Genomic DNA, 21082 nt, shown 5'->3' on the forward strand with positions numbered 1-21082 from the left:
TGTTGATTAGACCTTGACAACCTCTGACATAAAGGTATCGCTCAGGATGTAAATAACAAATCTTCTAATTATTAATACAAAATTAACGGCATTTTAATTAACCCATCAGTGTAAGTTATGCAATTGTAAACAAATGCGGTGTTTAGTGAATTACATGCGTAGAGGTCGGATGTAGGAGTGTTTCTGGATTCCTTATTGATTTTCCGCGTGTTTGTTTCTTTTAGAAGACATACAAAATGTGTTACGTGTTAATCTTTGTATTTGCCATTATTACTGTAATACATTCCGCTCCAAAACTGGCAACAAAAACGACATTTTGGGATATTCCAACGGGTAAGTAATACATTTATAGATAATTAAAAGTGATCAATCGAATTTTGAACGTGTAATGAATTTGTATGAAACTTTTAATGTAGGATTAGTAGAATTTCCTCAGCTGAAATTTAATTAATGTTAGCTATATGTAGGAATAATTGGTGCATTTATGTAATTTTACAATACAGATTTTGACTAAAGAATTGTTGGGAAAAAATGAATAGACTGTATTAGACATTTCACTTATTTAAAGGAAGAACGATTTTTTTTCTAAACGTTTGCATGAAATAACTGTTCGAATCTTTCTTTTGTCAGTCTTGACTGCGCAGTTAAGATTGATCGCAAAAGGTTTATTCTGTGGCTAGAAAATGTATAAAGTATCTGTACATGCGAGTTATCGAAGAAGTCTTGTAGCCATCAAAGAAAAGGGTAAAATAGAAAATTTGTATTTGTATCAAGAGAAACAAGCATAGTTACATGACACCCAGCTTAAAGAGAAGTAATAATAAAACATAAAGACACGTAAAGAATAGAAGGAATCTTACATTAACATCATTTAAATAAAAGCGCATGAAGATTATAAGGGTTTTTATGTGTTAACTTGGCCATGGAGGATTGGCCTTAGAGGTACGGACCTGCTCCGGCACAGAGTATACCGGGCAATCAATCAAACTAAATAAGTAATTAAATAAAGAACGACCTATCTACCTACCTGTCTACCTTCCTTCATGTCCGTCCATCCATCCGACCGACCGACAGGACTGGAGAGTGTGATAACTATGTGCCTAAATGAGGGATATGGATCATATAAAACAATACAACATGTTTCAAGTGTTCAAAAAAAAAAACAGCCACTCATTGACACTTGTGAACACATCAAGACCACCACCCACCGTGTCCATCGAATACGTTGTATTTACGGCGGGTAAATACACGGTAAATTGTACGTTCCAATATTCAATATATTGGCATTTCCTGTTAAACGGAACGGTTTATGCCATGATATATCATGATATATATTCTTTAATGACTTGTTTTACCATTCTTGCGTCAAACAGATGAAAAGTCAATTAATAGAATGGTTTTGAGACCGATTCCACACGTCTGTTAACTCGAATGATTGTAGAAACTAGAGAAATACTAGCCAAATGGGAAATGTGAATGATCTGTTGCTAGCAACGAAATGAAAATAACTCAATACACAGGATGACGACAAAATCAGCAGGAAATGTCGGAAATGGAACGTACAATAAACGGTGTATTTAGCGTACCCACCGTAAATGCGACGTATACAATGGACACGGTATCATTGGTGATATTAAGACTGTTAAAATACTATGCACGTATGGAAAACAGATGCGAAGACAAATTAATTTCAAAAATATGATTTATTTTAAATGAATTTTAATTCCAGGTATAACCCGTGCATCATAAAACAATCAGCAAGTTGAGACAGTACACAATGCATATATCTTATTAGTTTATTTGAATCTCTTCCATTTACATTTACATAAATATACATATTGTCTCTTGTAGCTCTGTATAGAGCGGCTGTATACTTTTTATATGTTAACTAATTGACAGTGTTGTATGTATATGATGTATACAGATGAGACGTAAAGAAAAGAAATAAACTATAAAAAAACAGTAAAACTATACATGTAAATGACCGTTCATATAGATGAATTATAAAAGACTATACAAATATCATATGCATGTTAATGACTGTTTCCTTTTAGGTATTAAGTCATACATAAACAAACTTGTAAAAAAATAACCAAATCAGCAAACTAGTTCTTTTCAGGTGTGATAAAGACACGCAAATCTGCCTTGATTCGGTTTGACCTCTTTGATCTTCTGAAGTACTTCGTCAAAAAGGAAATAGCTCAATAAGGCGAAAACCATGAAAACCATCAGAAACAAACTTTTGTGAAAGTACATGTTATTTTACACTACATATATAGAATATAAAACAAAATCAAAGGTAAACCGTCAAGATTTCCGCTAATTCAAATTTATTTATTTACCACACGACCCCACATATTTCTGTGGAGGGTCACTAACAAATCCTATTATTAAATTGTTTTATCGACCACTTATATATTTTTGGCGTAGGACAAAATTCTCGGCAGAAATATAGTGCTACTATTGGGTGGTAAAACCACATATATTACATACATTACACGCACACGTCTCCAGCGCAGTAACGGCTTATCAAATATAGGACAGACTGCCTTCAAAGCAGCTTATAAGTTCGAACTCTATCTGAGTTGTTGCTACATAGAACAAACAGTCCGTCGGATGCCCGATAGCAGATAGCGCTTCCCTCCGCCCCGTCATCGGCTAGAAATACCTTAATTTTGCGCCCATGAGAATTGATCATGTGAACGTTTTTAGAGTCGCGACCACATACAAACACTGCTCCCTCCTTGTCAACAGTGATGTAACCAGGCGCTTCTAATTCTTTTGAATGGTATCTGAAAGAAAATTTAAAATTGCGATCAACTTTTTGACCAAATTTAAATTTAGTGATATGCACATGGTAAAAAAAAGAAAAGAAAAAAAAAGAAGAAAAAACGTGTGTACAACCGAGCTTGAAATCAAATATTATGTGTAAGGGTTTGAAGTCGGTTTTCGACTCGTGTCCATCAAAGATAAAGAAAACATATTCGTCAACCGCCCCAAACCCCAACCCCACCCCTGTGCCGTATTAAAAGTGGAACGTCTTATACCAAAACCTATCACAATCAGGAAACTGCTTGTAAAAATCCTGTCCTATTTGAATGTTGACATTAACTATTTCAGTTACATCTAAGGACATTATTATTGAATGTGTCCAAGCAAAAGAAATATAAAATAAGTTGTAACGGAAGGAAGTTAAATAACAATAATTCCGTAAAATGAATATCATATTCCTGTCTATGTACATGCTAATTAATTGTACTTTTGATCATTCCTACCTGAAAAGTATTTTTCCAGCAGTAGTCACTTCAAGAACTTCATTAGCCGCCTTATCGGACACATAAAATCTGTCCCGCTTTGGATTCGGAGCAATAAAGTAAGGCCCCTGGAATAGGGAATAACCGTTCACATCACGGTCAAATCTTTGCTTTATTTTTCCCTCCAAATCCATTAGTAGAACCAGACCGTGACTATAACATGTTACCAGCAAACCTTTTTCAAGCACGTTGATTCCATGACAACCAAGTTCTGTGTGCACTGTCCTGGTAAGACGGAGATCCGGATCCATCATGAGAAAATCTAGCTGTTTCTTATCCGGAATTGTCACTACCGCTTCCCGGTTGTTAAGGGCTGCGATATCACAAGGTGGACTAGAAACTGTCACATATGATTTAAGCTGGATCGCTTGGTCAAACAATTTGACATTACGGTTCCTGTTGTCAACAAGAAGCAGTCTTCCGTCCGCCAGAAATGTTGCCCCGGTAATTGCGCACGACGTCTTGGTGTCTTCTGGAGAATGAATGACGTGCTCGCCGCAAGGTACAAAATCTTTACCTCCTTTTAGTGTTGATAGCATGTTAGATGGAAGATCCATCGATGGTAGAGGTGTTGGTGTGAAGACTTTGCTTGCATCCGAGTGTTTAGCTAGTGAAGTCTTTATCGTCCCGAAGCTATCGAAAGTCTTTAGAAACTGTATTAGTTTGTGGTTTGGCTCAAAGTCCATCTGCCTTTCACTCTTTTCTTTCATAATCTTTTTAAGGACAGCATCACACTCAGCCTTTATATTCTGTGCATGTAACATTGATATGAAGCATTGGGATTCATCCAAACTTTTAATTGCCTCAAGTTGTCTAGATTCATCTTGAAGGATATTGATTCGTCTCGTGCATTCATTTCTAACGTTCCTTATTTCAGTGACCTCTTTTCTAGTTTTAGATTCAATTTCCAGTTTGATTTTTCTCTCTAGTGCATCAAATGCTGTATTCACCTGGATTCTAAGTTTATGTATGTCTTTTAAACATGCCACGAGCTGTTCTTCCATGCGATCATCCTGGGCTTCCTTGTATGTTTTCAATTTCTCAAACTGAAGAATCATTTTTCTTACTTCTTGTATAGTCCTTGGGAGATCACGCCCACTTTTTATCCCTTTCGCTAGACTTTTAATGTCATTAATATCATGACAACGAAAATGTCGTCCATCTTTACACTCGTGGCAGAAAACTTCCATATGGTGCGGACAATAATATTCAACCATTTTATAAACATGTTTTTCACATGATCGCACTGGTACTCTCGCGTGATGAAGTCTCTCCTTGGGCATATCAGTGCCTTGCACAATGATATGCGTCTTTGAAACGTCAGCATTCTGATGTTCTAGTTTACAATCGAAGCACATATATTTCTTGCAGTTTACACAATACGTCTGAGCCTCTACAATTTTATCCTTTAACCGACAATGGTCACATACAATGTCTTTATCTTCCTCGCGGGATGCACCGGGAATAAAAGTCAAAGGTTTTGTTCCCGTCTGAGGCAGTGCCATATTTAACACAAAAAATAAATGTGATTTGAAAGAATGTTCAAACTTTTTAAATAGTTTTAAATGCACTCCTTTCGCTGACTTGTCAATATCTAAGTCTGATTACGTATGTAATTTCATACGCAAATCAGCCGCGATTGAGTTAAAACAATTGATTGAACTTAATTTACAAAAGGGTCTATAGGTTGTATGAAATAAACTAATAACTATAGAATTTTGGTAACCTTATATGCCTCTTTTTTACTATATACGACTGTAGTAACACAATATGAATTCTTGTTATGGTTGACTGAATAAAGCTTAAACCTTCGATTTCAAATTCATTGATCGGTTGACACTGACAGCTTTTTCTGAAAAAATAATTACAGTCAAACCTGCGGTAACGCCAACCTCCGATTAAAGATCATTACTATACAACCTTCTTATAAAGGCCACTGTTTTCTTTTTCCCGCTTAACTACAAATAGCGTAAATTTACTTGTGATGAGAGGTCTTCTGTTTACAGCAGTTAAAGACGTATCCGGGAGTAATACCGGTGCGCATCTTTTTGCGCATTCACTTTCTTGCTAAAAAAGCTTGTCCATTGTTTTAAAATGCGGATAGTTTAGCAGAAGTTGCAGAACACAGTGAATTGATCACATTATCAATTATGAATATTTATAGATATAATTAACAACACGGTTGTAATAAATCAATTATGAGTTGCTTAATAAGTGATAATTTTTTTTTTTCAGATGAAATGGTGAAACAGTTGCAAATAGCGGACATTGTCTCCAGTATTTTAAATAATGCATTAATCGCAATGGCTTTTATGGTTTAAATGAATTGTTCATGGAGTTATTTTTAAAGTTTTAAAGGGTAAAAAAGCATTGACGGAATGATTACTGAATATTTAAAGTTTAAAAGGGAGGTAATTAAATGCTATATATCTCGGAAACAAGCAAGGCGACCTATAGGTTCTTTTAACATTTTCTAATGAAATATATGTTGATCTATATATACAAGAAAAAGTGTACATTTCAGAAGGAATTAAAATGTTCTATTGATCATCCAGCTGAAATCATGCCTATGGAATAGAGTACATGTCACTAATACTGATATGAGCAAATAACCCAATCGTGCATAAAACAAAAATGCATTAATTGCCGGGAACACGTGTTAAAGTCCACCGTTTTTTTATGACGTAACTTTAATCGAAGTTTTCTCAAATGACGTAACGCCGAATTTGGACCCAAAATGTCGTGATGCGTCACATATCTTAAAGGCCGTACAAGCAAAATTCTAGAAAATTCTTTGGGCTGCAACTTAATCCAGGATACTTATTTAAACACATTTTTTACGATTTCAAGTATTTATTTGTTTTGACAAAGTCATTGGAGCCTTGGGTCTTTATGTTTTGAGCTAGATTATTGATATATCTCTTATTCTAATTTCAAAGGGGCATGACTCGAAATAATGAATAAGTATATATTTCAGTTAATTATTGAAATGTTAGATTGAGATATATCTGATATTTTCACAGTGAAAAATATCAAAATATATCTTATAATGAGTAAAAAATATCAAATATTCAAACTATACAATGGAAAACAATGAAATAAATAGAGAAAATTTGATTGTTTTACATGTAAAATTGAATATGTCACCCTCGAACACAAGATCTTAAATTTTCACTCGTGGCTTATGTCACTCGTCAAAATGATACAGATCTTACACTAAAACAAACAATTATCCTCTATATGTGATCTTAAACATGTATCGACGTCTATAAATTTGACAGAATTAATGCATAAATTTTGAGAGAAAAGTGAAGCGTTTGTAAATCTCGAGATGCGTCCTTTTTAATCTATCAAAGTCACATCGATACAATGTCAGTCGTATTGTTTTATTGCTTTATCCGTTGTTATTTATTTCCACTGGTGCATGTCATACCAGATTTTGATGGTAGAAAGATGCTACCAGGTACACCTCCGGGTAATATTTTCCTTAGCAAAGCTTTTCGACTCCCTCATTAATTAACGAATTAAAAACTTCAAGCTAGGTTCACACCAACAGTTACGAGGGGCAAGAAATTCAAATCCAGCGACGTTAAAAACTCTGTCGTGGAGACATGTTGCAACAATATGATTCTTTTTTGAAAATTTCAGGTCACTGTGACCCTGTTTGTTCATGCCAGATGGACGGGCTGTATTACAGTGAAGGAGAACAATGGGCTAAACCAGAGGACCCATGTACCATATACAAGTGCTTCAAAAATGGTTTCTACGAACCGGTGCAAAAAGGTATTATAGCACATTTTTTATGCTGCTTTTCGCTGTTAAAGCACTCTTACGCTAGAATGACGTCACGTTAACGTGCGGTGACGTCAATGTTTTTGTTGCGACCAAGAAAGAGCGCTACTATATTTTATCTACTGTTTTAGATTAAGGGCATATTAGAATCGAAATAATTTATAGCAAAACCGTGTTTTAACACTATTTACACACTCGGGCGGTAATACGTCTTACAAATAATTTCACTCGGGCTGCGCCCTCGTGGAATTATTACGCCCGACGTATAACCGCCCATCGTGCATGTTAAAACACTCTTTTGCTATAACTTAGTTCTTAAATACAATTAGTGCAACCGTGTCTGCTAATTTTAAAACGTGACAAACGAAATCATTCTTCGCATTCTCTTGCAAACTCTTACTTCTTTAAGGAGTGAGATTAATCGAAAAACGTAAAAGTGTCTAGTATAAATGAGCCGTGCCATGAGAAAACCAACATCTTTGCAACACGCATGGATCCAGACAAGCCTGCGCATCCGCGCAGTCTGGTCAGGATCCATGCTGTTCGCTTTCAAAGCCTATTGGAATTAGAGAAACTGTTAGCGAACAGCATGGATCCAGACCAGACTGCGTGGATGCGCAGGCTGGTCTGGATACATGCTGGTCGCAAAGCCAATATGTTGGTTTTACATGGCGCGGCTCATATGTTGCTATTTTGCCTGAATTATTCGCGTTGTTTTTGGAACACGATGGTTAATGTACGAGTCCATATGTGAAATTTCCCAACAAGTTTTTTTTTTTCTTTTCATTAGTCTGAAATTAAATTCTAATATGAAAGAAATCGTGTTCATGTTCATTAAAAAACGACAAAATTGACGTTACGTCAAATAGTATTCGGCGGCATACAAGCGCCGGGAAAATACATGGGCTTTAGCACGACATGTCAGCTTTTCATCTACGAAAAAATATCTGAACTTGAAATAAACACAAATCCCACATGGGTCCGTAACGGAGCAAGGGTACATAGAGATTTTTGGAAGTTTGTCAAATCGCCCAAAAGGTCCTTTTTGATGTTGTCTGAAAGTGTCAGTATAAGCCTCGGGTGTAAGCTATTTCCATATTTGAGAGCTGCAGACCTAGACATTTCAGAAATATTTTTAAAATGAATTTCGTTTGATAAATGATGATTCTACGGAAGCGTGAAAGAGCCATCAGACGCGAATACGTTTTATCACGTTACAGGTGCGGAAAGGATATGAGAGCGGTTTCACATATTCTGAATGGATTACAATGCGCGCAGTATAACTCACAAAACGTATCCTCCCGTGTTTGGATATGGTGAAAGCATGGCGTTACTGTACTTGGCACTATACACGCCCCACGAATCAGTGTATCTCTATTGCAAGCATTTGTTTGCATAAATCCGAATTGTTTGTGCGCTGCGCATGCTCATTCCCTCAGGCCTCGCCCTCGCGAAAGTACTCCGAGGAGGTATAACCTTTTCGTCGCTTTAAATAATTATATGTAAACATGGTTCTGCTTTATAATATTCCTTAACTGACACATAATTTGTGAGCCAGACTGACAATCCGCTGAAAATAACTAATTAATTAAAAACGGAAATATCACTTTGCACGCAAAATATATCTATTATTAATGGCTTTCAAGCATTTAATGTGTTTCAGCAAGATTAAGTCTTGCATTAATAGAAGTAATTAGAAGGAAATTTAATCACGTGATGTGCAAGGCAGTGCAACTGAATTGTTAATAACTTTAAAAGCTATTCATCATGTCCATTAATATTACCATAAAAACATGCATAGGTTGAGATATCTTACGTGTACGTGCGTGAACAAGTGCGAATAGGGTTTAAATGTTTGTTTCAAAATGATTTGAAGAGTCAAAATTTAAATTGAAACTTTATCTTTAACTTTACTTTCTGTACAAAAAGTTTGCATTTAAAAATCTATAGGCCGACGCTTGCTTACACTTTCTACACGGTCTGAAATCTCCACCTCATTTTAATATGTATGGTATTGTAACTTAAATATGTTCATAACTGAACAGGAGACATTTTCTGTATTCCAATATAGGTTGTTGTCTATATTATACTTATCATATTTCTATGTGTATCATAGGTTGCTGGTACAAAGAACAATGTCACATGGTGAACAGCACGTGGTCTGAAGGCTGCCACACTTTCAGTTGCACAGAAAATGCAGATTTTGTTTATTACAAACTAAAGGAAGCAGGTATAAAACAGGTCGTAAAAAGTTACTATCTTTTAGGCACAATCACTTGGAATTACAGTGCAATCTAGTGACACAGAGAAAAAGTGTATATGAAAATCAATCGAGATATCCAATGAGATTGTTTAATATATTTTTACTGGTGCCCTACTTTCCGGTGCACCATCGAATTGCATTCTACTTGTAAGCATCAACAGTGGTCTACTTTGTATAGTATAATATAGTGAGAAATAGGAAGTGTTTCCGCGCATGCGCGTGATTGAACGTACTTAAGTTGTTACTTTAGTAGAGCGTACTGGTCTCCATTGCTGGAGGTGAATCATATGGCGGCGCTAGTAAAAACTTCATTTTCTTGTTTCATAGATTAGACTGGTCACATTACCATCCAGACAACGGTCCGTGTGGTCCAGCTATATTTAATTGCAATTAAGAATAGAAAATCAAATAAAACACTGAAAATACAATAATTCCACAGCCCTGTCAACATTTTCTGATAAAACAAAGCGGCCAGTATGTTGTTCGGACTATATAGTTCGAACCAGCGGTTCTTAGTTTAATTTAGTTGCCATTGATCGCAGTTAAGTCCCTGTAACCCTTCCGGTTAACGTAGTGCAGGGAGAACAAGACTACCAAGTTCATTTACAATTTGACACCAAAGTGTTTTTTGAATGATTTTCTTCTGGTCTTAGTGGCATGGAAAGTGGATAGTTTTTGATAGGCATAGATTTAAGAAATCCAGCATTTACGACCATACATACATACATACATACATACATTTATATATGTTGCATAAGTAAATATTGTCTTGTAATAATCAGGCTGTTCCTTGGCAACTGGCGGCTGTCTGCCGGTAGGTGCGAGATGGGATGATGGTTGTGATGTATTGGAATGTCAGCTTGATGGCGAATGTTTGAAAACGAAAAAAGTGAGAACTGGTACGCACGTGATGTATAATAATCTTGGAACTAAACTAATATGAAATACACCGCCACTAATATCATTGTATATATCATTGCGCAGGCTGGTCTGGATCCATGCTTGTCGCAAAGCCACTGTGTTGGTTTTCTCATTGCACGGCTCAATTTATGTTGCTGTCATTTTTTCCATATAATACTTTTCGCGTGTTCGTTAATTCTTTACCTTTTAGTGTATTTTTGTGACATTTTGTGACATTTCAAAACAAGATTGTAAAATGGGTTAATTCATAATTATGATGTCATTTTTTTATTTTCTTGAAATTTTGAAATGTTTCAAACAGAGAGGATGCTAAATTTTAAAAGTACTGTCAATATATGTTAGTTAAGATGTTGGCAAAATAGAACATGGCGGTTATGTTACTTTGTTCAGCAGATATTAAGATGCATAAACCATGTTTTATAAATACATGGATACATTCTTATATTACGGCTATATGCATATGTTGTATTTTATAATTTGAGCTACACAAAAAAGTAAAACAAGGTATGTCGCTCTTTTATCATTATGCTTTATAGATATGAACAAAATTAATGGTCAATCTATGTTGCTTTACACGATTCTCATGTATTATATGTCAGGTTGTGCCGTGCAGGGAACATGTAAACGTATAGATAGCTACTGGCACGATGGCTGCACTGTATACATGTGTGCTAACGAGAGCAATAGTGCTGTGACAAGGTCACTGGCAAATGGTATGTACCTGACAGTCCATATATGGTAGTGTTACAACAGGGACACTGGCAAACAGTATGTTACTGGCAGTCATATAAGGTAGTGACATGGGTATATATGACACTGCCGTAAAATGGACACTGGCAAATGGTATGTACATGGCAGTCTATATATGGTAGGGCTGCAACTCGGATTCTGCCAAACGGTATGTACCTGGCAGTCCATTGATGGTAGTGCTGTAACTCCGACACTGGCAAATGGTAAGTACCTGGCAGTCCATTGATGGTAGTACTGTAACTCGGACACTGGCAACTGGTATGTACTTGGCAGTCCATTGATGGTAGTGCTGTAACACGGACACTGGCAAATGATATGTACCTGGCAGTCCATTGATGGAAGTGCTGTAACTCGGACACTGGCAAATGGAATGTACCCGGCAGTTCATTAATGTTAATACTGTAACACGGACACTGGCAAATGGTATGTACCTGTCAGGCCATTGATGGTAGTGCTGTAACTCGGACACTGGCAAATGGTATTTACCTGGCAGTCCATTGATGGTAGTGCTGTAACTCGGACACTGGCAAACGGTATGTACCTGGCAGTCCATTGATGGTAGTGCTGTAACTCCGACACTGGCAAATGGTATGTACCTGGCAGTCCATTGATGGAAGTGCTGTAACTCGGACACTGGCAAATGGAATGTACCCGGCAGTTCATTAATGTTAATACTGTAACACGGACACTGGCAAATGGTATGTACCTGTCAGTCTATTAATGGTAGTGCTGTAACTTGGACACTGGCAAATGGTATACTGGCAGTTAATTGATTTTGATACTGTAACACGGACACTGGCAAATAGTATTTACCTGGCAGTTATTTGATGGTAGTGCTGTAACACAGACACTGGCAAATGGTATGTACCCGGCAGTTCATTAATGTTAATACTGTAACACGGACACTGGCAAATGGTATGTACCTGTCAGGCCATTGATGGTAGTGCTGTAACTCGGACACTGGCAAATGGTATTTACCTGGCAGTCCATTGATGGTAGTGCTGTAACTCGGACACTGGCAAATGGTATGTACCTGGCAGTCCATTGATGGTAGTGCTGTAACACGGACACTGACAAATGGTATGTACCTGGCAGTCCATTGATGGTAGTGCTGTAACACGGGCACTGGCAAATGGTATTTACCTGGCAGTCCATTGATGGTAGTGCTGTAATACGGACACTGGCAAATGGTATTTATCTGGCAGTCTATTGATGGTAGTGCTGTAACACGGACACTGGCAAATGGTATGTACATAGTAGTTCATTGATGGTAGTGCTGTAACACGGACACTGGCAAATGGTATTTACCTGGCAGTCCATTGATGGTAGTGCTGTAACACGGACACTGGCAAATGGTATTTACCTGGAAGTCCATTTATAGTAGTGCTGTAACACGGACAATGGCAAATGGTATGTACCTGGCAGTCCATTGATGGTAGTGCTGTAACTAGGACACTGGCAAATGGTATGTACCTGGCAGTCCATTGATTGTAGTGCTGTAACACGGACACTGGCAAATGGTATGTACCTGGCAGTCCATTGATGGTAGTGCTGTAACTCGGACACTGGCAAATGGTATGTATCCGGCAGATCATTTATTGTAGTGCTGTAACACGGACGCTGGCAAATGGTATTTACCTGGCAGTCCATTGATGGTAGTGATGTAACTCGGACACTGGCAAATGGTATGTACCTGGCAGTCCATTGATGGTAGTGCTGTAATTCGGACACTGGCAAATGGTATGTACCCGGCAGTCCATTGATGGTAGTGCTGTAACACGGACACTGGCAAATGGTATGTACCTGGCAGTCCATTGATGGTAGTGCTGTAACTTGGACACTGGCAAATGGTATGTACCTGGCAGTCCATTGATGGTAGTGCTGTAACTCGGACACTGGCAAATGGTATGTACCCGGTAGTTCATTAATGTTAATATTGTACCACGGACACTGGCAAATGGTATTTACTGGGCAATCCATTGATGGTAGTGCTGTAACTCGGACACTGGCAAATGGTATTTACCGGGCAGTCCATTGATGTTAATACTTTAACACGGACACTGGCAAATGGTATGTACCTAGTAGTTCATTGATGGTAGTGCTGTAACACGGACAATGGCAAATGATATGTGCCTGGCAGTCCATTGATGGTAGTGCTGTAACTTGGACACTTGCAAATGGTATGTACCCGGCAGATCATTGATGTTAATACTGTAAACACGGATACTGGCAAATGGTATATAACCGGCAGTCCATTGATGGTACTGTTGTAACACTGATACTGACAAATGGTATGTACCTGGCAGTCCATTGATGGTAGTGCTGTAACTCGGACACTGGCAAATGGTATGTACCTGACAGTCCATAAATTGTAGTGCTGTAACTCGGACACTGGCAAATGGTACGTACATGGCAGTCAGTATATGATACTACTGTGACACGGACATGGTATGTACCTGGCATTCTAGAGCTGGTACAATCTGACTAAAGTACTTAATCTTCCAAAAGAAGATCTGAAAATGACCCATTTACATTCGTCTTCTGTATATTTTGGATTTCCGATATTGCTATTTTTATTTTCGCAAATCTATTTTTATTTGAACCAATCAGACGACTTGTTTCAACAAGCATTTGGCTGAACCATCAAAATAGCGTCGAATGTCGAAAGGTGAAAAAAATGTGCAGTCAATCCTGGGCTCGAACCCGGGAGCCCTCGCTTACAGGTCGAGTGCCCTACCGTCTGAGTTAACCGGCTGTCTGACCACTAACGTGACCAAATCCTTACCATGACATAATATTTCTCTCAAAACACGAGGATGTAGCCGCGATGTGGTCGTCATAAGATAGATATGGAAAAACCCAGGCTAAATATAGATTTTTTAAACTGATATTTTCACATACAAAATGTTTTAAATAAGCCTCTGATTGGCTAGCGGAAGGGTCGTCAGAACAAGGCTATCAATAGCACGTCTTCTCGGACACTGGCATATAGTATGTACCTGGTAGTCTATTTATGTCATTGATTTAACACGGAAGCTTGAAACAGGAATGTACGTAATATTTTGTAAGTAGAGTATTTACCAGCAGTGATACGAAATGTATTATGGGCATGATAGATCAGAGCTTAAATGCGGGCTGTAATAGTAAAAAAACTTTATATAGAAACTTGTAAATATACTCAAACACAAAAGAAAGTGTGCACTTTTTAAATTTGAATATTCTTAGTTCTTAAAGAGGTATCCGTCTACAATTTGCAACATGATTTGCCCGAAGCATGTACTATTGACCTTCCTTCAATTTTATGGTAAAAACTAGGTGGAGTCCAGATAATAGTTAGCGATAGAAGACTTTTGCGCGATTTGCACGTGCTGTCAATAGGAAATGTACATGTCTACAAAAACGTGTTTTGTCAGTTTTCTGATACCTTTGGTGAAAGAAAAAAACGCATTAGATTTAAAATTTGTGCTGTAATAAAATGCCACGACTTAGAGAAACTCAGCGAATTGAAGCATTAACAACGTTTATACTGTCTTCAAACAGTGAAAATATCAATTTTATTTTTCACTGGTACGGAACTAGATTTGAATGCGAAATGATATGAATTAGATAAAGATGTATGAAAATAATAAAAGGATCATACATATTTACATTTTATCATAGGCTAATGAAATGTAAACAACAAACGTAATAGAACTATTTATAGTTGTTGTTTTTTCTACAAAGACATCCTGACGTCACGACATTATGATGCGACACACGTGGTGTTGCGCGAACAAACTGAATATTATTTGGTTAAAAACATTAAAATGCAAATAGAAAATTTGTTTGTTTCAGTGTAAGATAGAAAAATATTTCACTCGTGAACACCATAATTTACATTTTCACTCGTGGCTGCGCCACTCGTGAAAATATTGCACTATGGTGTTCACTCGGTGAAATATATTTCGGTCTTACACTTAAACAAACAAATATCCTCTATATATATATATATCACTGCATTATGAGGTAAAATTGTGCTTATTATACTGTATCATAAGCTAAACTTGAAGTCCCGCGAGCCGGACCCGAACCAGCCACCTAAGGATGACAAGCACTACTGTACAGTCTCCGCTCGACCACTAAACTATCACGGGGACATTACATTATCTTTTTACTTCTTCCACCTTATTTCAAACAGTTTTTCTGAAAATAAAGTTAATGACGTATTGACATATATTTAGAGGCCTTTTTGCAAGATAATATTATGGTCCATATGTTAGATCGAGACAGAACTTAGGAAAATATGCATTACTAAATTTTAGTTCAGGCAAATCATGGCTATCAAAATAGGCTATTTCAAATATATTATATATAGTTTTTAACCCTTATCAATCCATAATTGATTCTGCCTTTGCCATTAGTGCAGATCATAATCAGCCTGCACATCCGTGCAGTCTGATTTTCACCTGTTTTGCTCGCAATTCAGTCAAAATTATGCACCACTTTTATCAATTAATACTAGTAGTACTGTCAAGACTGACCATTTCATTATTATAGAAATTTAGCAGAGTAAGGGTTATACATATCCTCATTATTATGAAAATTGTGGTATGAGACAAGTTTGTTTAAATTCACGCTAGCTAACTGTAAAAGCTCATGTTCTAAATCGTTAATGTCATTATTAAACATCTGTTTTTGCTAAAATTATACACATCCCCATGATTAATCATATTTAATCATGGTTTTGTTTGTTTTTGTAGACATTATAATCTAGCAATTTCTATAACGGAGACAATTCATTATTTATTATGCAGTAAAAGATCATCATGAACATGCAACTCTTTTGTTTGTAACTAATGTATCTTCTTTTTCTTTATGTCCCTGATAAAAACTTTAGCTTGAAGAGAACCATATGCAATGTTTTATATGATTTAGAATTTGAATTTACTTTAGTTTTCGCTGCATTATTTTCTATATCCCATTAATAGTGTTGACTTAACAACAGTATGCAACTGTTGCCCGTTCATGAATAGCAAATGGTTAAATTTATTTTAGCCGAAGAAAATGGATACTGACCTTCTTCAGGAAACTAATAAACGAGTCGAAGGAACGAACGAGAGTCAATAGTCATTTTAGATATAATGAATATTTTAATCCCTTGATCAGTTTAAAAGTACGAGTGTAGTTGTTGTATGATATTGAATTGCAATGAAAAAAAATCACAGCGAAATTTCATCATTAAAACGTCGAAACAGTTAGTGCAGTATACATTTCTTCTTTCGCTTAGCAGGACAATGGATTAATTTTGGGTTTTCCTGGATAAAGGGTCACCATTCAAAGATTTAGCAGCCAGTATTTATTTCAAATGAAATTTAGAAAAGCATTGATGTTTTAAAACAGCCGTAGCATATTTATGCGATTTTGGCGTATGTAGACGTTAAATTTTATCGCCTGGTCAACATTTTTGCATTCGAATGAAGAGGGCTTGACATATTCTTCGTGCTTACGTAATATTACTTTCATGTATAAAAACCTGGCCGATCTGGAAACAACTAAAAACGGATATGACCACAAATTCTAAAAGTTTAATATTCAGGAATGGTAAAAGTTTTATTTTGACGAAGGCGTATTGCATACTTTCGGTTTGAAAATAAATAAGTTGAAAGTATTCTAATAAATACTTTGTCTTTCGCAACCTAACCGTACGTATATCCAACCTAACACGAACAGTGACTTTTTCAGAGTTGATGCAGTGGCCTGATGGGAATTATGCCATCTTAAAACCACAAAGCGGTTGTCCTAGCGATGTCCCACAAGTTTGGTCGGAGGGTTCGAGGAAACATTACAGTGCGGGCCGAAACATCTTCTCTAAACCTCTCACGTTGGCAGGAAACTACACTGAAGAATTTATGAGACACGATTTTTGTATTCATGGTACCACATCTAATAGCGCCATGCTTCCGCGGTATAAAACATACTGGGAACAAGGCAGCTATTGTATCTTAAGACGGAATGGAATTTGCCCGAGAGGTAATCTTTGTACTGCATTTGTCATGATATATGAGTCAGCCAAAAATGTTTCAACAAGATTGAAATCCGCCGGGAGACAAGTCGTCGCACTTGCTGACTGTTGCACTGGACTGCGATTGTTTATTACGGTTTTATAACTCCCCTGCCAGTGGTGATCTAACAATTTCACTTGTTGTTTTTTTTGTACTATCGATTTCGCGACTGTTTACTGAAATCACACTACATCTTTTGCTTTCGACCAGTTTGTATGAGTTTAATTGATATGAGACACCATTATCTTAATTTGAAGGTTTTTCCGACGGATATATATCTTTTGATGACAACAAGGCAAAATCTAAATCTGTAAGCACAGGCGTCCTTCCCGACGGCGACTTTATGACGAAAACTGGTCTATACTTCTGCTGCAGGAAAGATGGGAGTGTCCTAAATGAGATAGTCCTTCCAAAGGACGAGAATTTCGTGCTGTTCATGCAAAATGGAGAAACTGAATGCCAGACTGTCAGAGGTAAGTTTTCTTTATAAACGGAAGGAAACATATAAATTCGCCATTGACTGTTCGTCCGTACGTTAATAAAACTTATGTACGTTTTTTTGTAAACATAGTTAAAGCCAAGATCTCACTGTCATGGTTTATCCCGGTTCAGTGCCGGTTCAGTGATTCGGGATAAGGAGTCATAATTCAGGGATTTGTACCACTTGTTTAATTTGTATAATAGCATTAAAGTGAACATTAAAACTGGCGTATATTTGAGCACAAATGCATCACCAGTGGCAGTATAATTCCGCTTTGGAGACAGTAACGAATTCATAATTTAATAATGGAGCTTTCAACATGGGCAGGAATTGGAATAATTTACACACCAGGTCAGATTTTAGTTATATGAAACATGTATTTACTTAAAGGAACTTGTCAATGTTGACGGAATTCTGCCAATCTGACTGACCTTTCAGGCTTTTAATCTAATTAATCTAAAAAATATAGCATAGAATATGTACTAGATAACGCCACAAGACTTTGAAACACCCTGCTATTCCGTATATCAAATTGCTGTGATTATCGAAAGGTATGCGCATGCCGAGACATTTATAAATCGTTGTAAGAAATAACAGCCGCCAGTTACTCCAACTTCCACCTTTCTCTGTTTAAGGCATGTCTCATTCGGTAGAGTTCGTAACCTTTGATGGCACAGCAAAGTCCAAACATGAGAAAAGAGGGCTGACCCCTTCTGCGAAAATTATAGACGGCGACTTGACACTCAACTTTTGCCATTACAAAACTATGGAATGTGGTAAGTAGATTTTCAGTTTTTGTTTAAAGCCACATCCACACATCCACACGATTTCGGGACAAAGTCATGATCGATCACTTTTTGAAACGACGAAAATATATTTCAAATTATTTTCGTCTTTTTACTGCGTGTTTAACACGACAGACGGGTTTTCTATATTTTTAAAGTCTATGATAAATAGTGTGTACAACTCACTGAATGAATAGTCTAATGTTGTAACAATAATCAACAAAATTAATATGAAAATATTCTACCTCTTAAATTTCGGGAAATCTGGATAGAGTCGTAGCAGCCAATATTCAGTTAAGGATGACTTTTTTCTTTCAGGTTGTTCAGATCCCTCTGGGGAATTTGTTGCTGTAAACACAGAGAAGGAAATAAATTGTGTCATAAAGAAATGTATCTCTGAAATGGGAATGAAGATATTCAAGATAGTGTCCGGCGGTAAGAACAAATATTTCTTATCTTTGCAAAATATGAACTACATGTGGTAAAACACTTTTCATTGCAAACTGTGTAGTCTTTTTCAACATGAAATTTAGAGGATTTTTGTTTGTTTCAGTGAAAAGTGTAAATAAAGCACAAAGTTTCTCTCAATTTCATGTCTAACTGCATTTCACCCCTTTCATAGTGCACCATACAAGATGTTGTTCATTTTGGTATTAAAATAATTAACTCAGAACATGTAATAAAGATTTATTTTGACAGAAACAAAGGTAAACTTGCTGTGTATATTACTTTTCTTGGTTTTTGCTGTTTGATGGATTTAACGTCGCACCAACACAATCATAGGTCATATGGCGACTTTCCAGCTGTGATGGTGGAGTAACCCGATGCAGATGTCCCTCCGTGTATTTCATCACGGGCGGGCACCTGGGTAGAACCACCCACCTTCCGTATGCATGCCGTGGATGGCTTGAAGATGACATGAAGAATTCAGCGCCCCTAGTGAGCTGCAAACCTACAACGATGAGGGTCAAGTTATTTGAAGTCAGCGACCTTAACCACTCGGCAATGGAGGCCCCTTTATTTCAGAAACTGAATAGTAAAATGGACTTTTTTCGACGATAAATAAATAGCTTACTGCATTTTGAAGGTGTGGATTAACAAATTTATTCTAGGTTGTCTTGTTAATGGAAAATGTCAGCCCGAGGGATCTAGATGGTCTGTCAACCACGGAGAGACCTGTAGAAGTCAGACTTGTGAGAGAGTTTTTGCCGGTCCAGTCACTATGTTTGAAGTTAAAGATGGCTTTCCAGGTAATATACTTAATAGGATAAAATGAAAATAAAATGATGTAATTGTGTTACTGTCGAAATTAATAAGAAATGATCGGTGAGCAAAATGCTGTTTGAATCATTAATTCTGTAAAGGCATGGCAATATAAGAAACGTTGTTGTTGGTTGTTGTTTTTTTTTTTTTAACTTTTTAGACCGAATATATGTTTTACATTAAACTAGATTAATGGCGGTAGTTTGAATATTTAAGATTTTAGAGATATCTTCAATTATTTTGTTTTGTGACTAAAGTGTATTGACAGATCAGGTGTCGGAAAATTACGGAATAAAGAAATAAATAAAAAAGTTACAATTACAAACAACTACATGAACATGTTGTTTATAATGCAAACTGATATTCTTTAAGTTTGTATAATGATCCAAGGTTTTTTTTTGGGAACGTCTTTTGGACCTCCTAGAGCAGAAGAAAGCATATAAAAATGCAAAGATTTATACATGAAACTTAATAAGAACCTGGACGTCCTTGCGCTTTGATACTTACTAGTATACGAGTACAGATGATCTCGTTAGAATGGAACAGCAGTTTCAACGAGAATTCTGCATAATATTGCTGTTTTTGCAATTCAGGGGAGGGGTTAAATAGCTTAAAAAGGAAACAAGTAATTATATATGTAGATATTGACAATAAGATATGACTGTACTACAGGATGCCGGGACGGAGCTGTATGTAAGAACGTGGGTGAGGAGATATACAGAGGGTGTTACACCAGTAGATGTACATCTGATCCTGTAACAAACACTACCGCTTTCAAAGTCATTAAAGCAGGTGTGTATATACGTTCATCGTGATTTGACTGGATTAAGGCACATTCACGTAACTGAGGTAAAAAAAGTTGGTTTTTCTTCAGTTTTAATGATGGGAGAATACCAGTCGCCAGGCATCAGTCGTTGGAGTCATATATAATTAAAAAATATCTGCTTGATACATATCGCTCTTTCTGAGTTTTACATCATCTCTTTGTATATTCGATTCTGACGCTAATCTTGCATATAACTGGTAAAATTGCGAAAAATAAATATATAACGTCGATTTGCATGAAATGCGCGGGAATATCAGCGCTATCTAATCACATTGTACTTTATGTTTTGCTTCGTAATACACATATTCTCATAGAAATTCTTACGGGATTAGAATATAGAAAATGAAAGTATTCTTTAATGGGTTGTAAGCTACGATACAGAAAACGTTATATACAAAGTCGAACTGAATGTTAGAATTAACAGAAAACTTCTATTTGTCATGAGTTATCCCCCTCTTGTCATTTTTTTTCATTAGTTTTCACGGGATATAAAAATCATTTTAATTCCTCCATTCTTTATAATTATGTGTTGCCTTTGTAAGTATCTAGGTAGGATATTGTAGAGTGTAACATTACAATAAAGTCCATGTAGTAAATGGTTGTGCTTGAGATCACTGAAGTCACGTAAGAATTTCTATTGTTTTAG

General features: G+C 36.6%; 2 protein-coding genes across 2 annotated transcripts in view; one reads left to right on the top strand and one right to left on the bottom strand.

The window, feature by feature from the left end:
- The first annotated feature begins 36 nt into the window (after nt 1-36).
- Nucleotides 37-21082, top strand: part of LOC123548623 (uncharacterized) — a 28450-nt gene continuing 7404 nt past the window's right edge. Inside the window, exons 1-11 of the mRNA XM_053546893.1 lie at nt 37-333; nt 6963-7097; nt 9223-9336; nt 10152-10268; nt 10890-11003; nt 16762-17049; nt 17339-17554; nt 18198-18338; nt 18666-18782; nt 19460-19597; nt 20283-20402. Of these exons, the coding sequence (XP_053402868.1) occupies nt 237-333; nt 6963-7097; nt 9223-9336; nt 10152-10268; nt 10890-11003; nt 16762-17049; nt 17339-17554; nt 18198-18338; nt 18666-18782; nt 19460-19597; nt 20283-20402 (1597 nt within the window). The 5' untranslated portion in view covers nt 37-236. The remainder of the gene's footprint in view (nt 334-6962; nt 7098-9222; nt 9337-10151; nt 10269-10889; nt 11004-16761; nt 17050-17338; nt 17555-18197; nt 18339-18665; nt 18783-19459; nt 19598-20282; nt 20403-21082) is intronic.
- Nucleotides 1685-4896, bottom strand: LOC123548625 (uncharacterized). The gene is made up of 2 exons (XM_045336061.2): nt 3276-4896; nt 1685-2792 (listed from the first exon to the last, which is right to left on the bottom strand). The coding sequence occupies exons 1-2, from the start codon at nt 4817-4819 to the stop codon at nt 2552-2554; spliced, it is 1785 nt and encodes a 594-aa protein (XP_045191996.2). The 5' UTR covers nt 4820-4896; the 3' UTR covers nt 1685-2551.

This window comes from Mercenaria mercenaria, chromosome 6 (genome assembly GCF_021730395.1).
Source record: "Mercenaria mercenaria strain notata chromosome 6, MADL_Memer_1, whole genome shotgun sequence".
NCBI lineage: Eukaryota > Metazoa > Mollusca > Bivalvia > Venerida > Veneridae > Mercenaria > Mercenaria mercenaria.